At 59.7% G+C, this 2,067-nt stretch overlaps 1 protein-coding gene across 3 annotated transcripts in view; it reads left to right on the top strand.

Annotated features, from left to right (window-relative positions):
• BCAP31 (B-cell receptor-associated protein 31) overlaps window positions 1–2,067 on the top strand; it is a 13,022-nt gene that overhangs the window by 5,154 nt on the left and 5,801 nt on the right. The window contains exons 2-3 of one of the 3 annotated variants that reach the window (XM_019519375.1): window positions 1,005–1,115; window positions 1,510–1,610. In XM_019519375.1, the coding sequence (XP_019374920.1) occupies window positions 1,024–1,115; window positions 1,510–1,610 (193 nt within the window). In that variant the 5' untranslated portion in view covers window positions 1,005–1,023. Of the gene's footprint in view, window positions 1–775; window positions 1,116–1,509; window positions 1,611–2,067 lie in introns of those variants that run through there. The other 2 variants (XM_019519374.1, XM_019519376.1) reach the window with 2 other exon arrangements.

Raw genomic sequence — 2,067 nt, 5'->3', positions numbered from 1 at the left:
CCCCATAGTAAGCCCTGGGGGGGGGAGAGGGAGCTGAGTCCCATCTCATTGGCAGGTGTGTTGGAGTGGGGAGCTGCCCCACACAGCCATGGGGGAGCCTGCTGACTAGTTGAGCCTCTGGGGCAGGGGCTGACAAAGTGCAGCCTGCCAGGCTGTTCTGTCTGGCCTGCAGTGCCCCTAAAAATTTTAGAAAATTAATATTTATTTGCCTCGGGCTGCCTGTCATGTGGCCCTTGAGGGCTCACCAAAACTCAGTAAGTGGCCCTCTGCCCAAAATAATTGTCCGCCCCTGCTCTGAGGGGTTGCAGTGGGCCAGGGGGTGCCAGAGATGGAGTTCCTGGGCCATGAGGTGGTGCTGTGATGCTGAGCCATAGGTAATTGCCACATAATGAGCCATCCAGGGGCTGCTCTGGAATGAGCCATTTAAGACTTCCAGTGGGTGGAGGCTGCCATGCAGTGAACTGTTGGGACAGCTGGGGTTGGGTGCTACAGCAGTGGCGGCTACCAGCCCCCAAGTCTTGGGGGGAGTCATAAACAGTGAACCATTCAGGGAGGTGTATGGGGTAGGGGCTGCCAGATAGTGAGCAAGCAGGGGGGTGTTGCAGTGGGGGGCCTGTCGCGTGCGGTTGTATTGGTCCAGGGGCTGCTAGATAATGAGCCGTGGCTGCGTAGAAGGGGTGGGCCTGCCAGATCAGGAGACGTGTGTGGGAGGCAGGGGGAGCTTCCCAGGATGGTGGGGCCAGGCTACTCTGAGTCCTCAAAGCCCTACCTCCCTTAAGCTGCGGCTGGCACCCCAACTCTTCCCCCCCCCTGCCCCCCCCCCGCAACAAAACAGTTCTGGACCCATGGTGGGAGTCCAGGTGTCTGATTTCTGCCTGGGAGGATTGAGGGAGACTCTGTACCCAGACTCCTGGGTTCTCTGGGGAGGAGAGGGGTGGGGCTGGGAGCCTGAGGGTATCCCTGGCCTTCTTGCTAATGTGGGGGGCTAGTGCTGCCCCCCCCAGAACCCCTCCCAGCACCGCCATGAGCCTGCAGTGGACAGCCGTGGCCACCTTCCTCTATGCCGAGGTCTTTGCTGTGCTGCTGCTCTGTGTTCCCTTCATCTCTGCAACCAGGTGAGATTCTCCCCTCCCCCACACCTGGGTTCTCTGGGTATGGTATGGGTCTGCGGGTGGATGAGCAGGGCTGGGAGCTGGGGCTCTCTGTGTGGGGAAAGGAGCCTAGGGGTAAGAACCTAGACACCTGGGTTGCCTGGCTGCAGGTGGTAGGCCTGGGCGGTGGGACTGGGAGCCTGGACATCTGAGTTCTCTTGGCGGGGGCGGGGGCTGCATTCTCTAGCTGGGTAGTGGAGCTAGGATCAGGGGGGGTTGGGAGCCCAAATACCTGGGTTCTCAGAGGGGTCCACGGGCTGGAGCAGGGGTGGGGAGGATCCAGGGGCACACTGCTGCCCTTCTGGCTCTGGGGACCCCAGGTATCTGGGCCTGAGCCCCCTCCTCCTCTTCCCCCTAGGTGGCAGAAAATCTTCAGGTCCCGCTTAGTGAGGGCAGTGGTGACCTATGGGAACACCTTCTTCATCGTTCTCATTGTAATCCTCATTCTGCTTCTAATTGGTAAGTGGTCCTGTGAGGTCACATGGGGGTGGGAGGGGCTGTGAGGTCATGGAAGATGTGCTTTTTGTAGGGTTACCATGCAGTTATTAGTAATCTTTTAGCAGTGGGGTCCCAGAGGTCTGGGTCTAAGCAGAAAGTAGGGGTTGAAAGTCAGAGCTGGGATCCTGTTCTCCTGGTCTAAGTCTCTGGGCTGGGCTAGAGCAGGGGACCTGCCCACCAGGGGTTGAGGTGCTACAGGTCAGGGTGGAGGGCTGTGGGCTGGGGAGTGAGGGGCACCAGCAGGGCTGGGGAGTGCAGGTCAGGAGTTGGGGGCTCGAGTCCAAAAAGGTTGAGAACCACTGCTTTATGGGGTACCTTAGCCCTGCCCCCTCCCATGCAGGGCAGAGCCTGGTTTCTCCTGCCTTCAAATCCTGCCCTTGGCTGCATCTTAACCCTTTTTCGAGGGCCAAGGGCCTGG

Source organism: Gavialis gangeticus, unplaced genomic scaffold, assembly GCF_001723915.1.
Source record: "Gavialis gangeticus isolate Ggan-Ray unplaced genomic scaffold, GavGan_comp1, whole genome shotgun sequence".
Classification (NCBI taxonomy): domain Eukaryota; kingdom Metazoa; phylum Chordata; order Crocodylia; family Gavialidae; genus Gavialis; species Gavialis gangeticus.
Note: the sequence above shows the minus strand (reverse complement) of the source record. Positions and strands in the feature narration are given on the sequence as shown.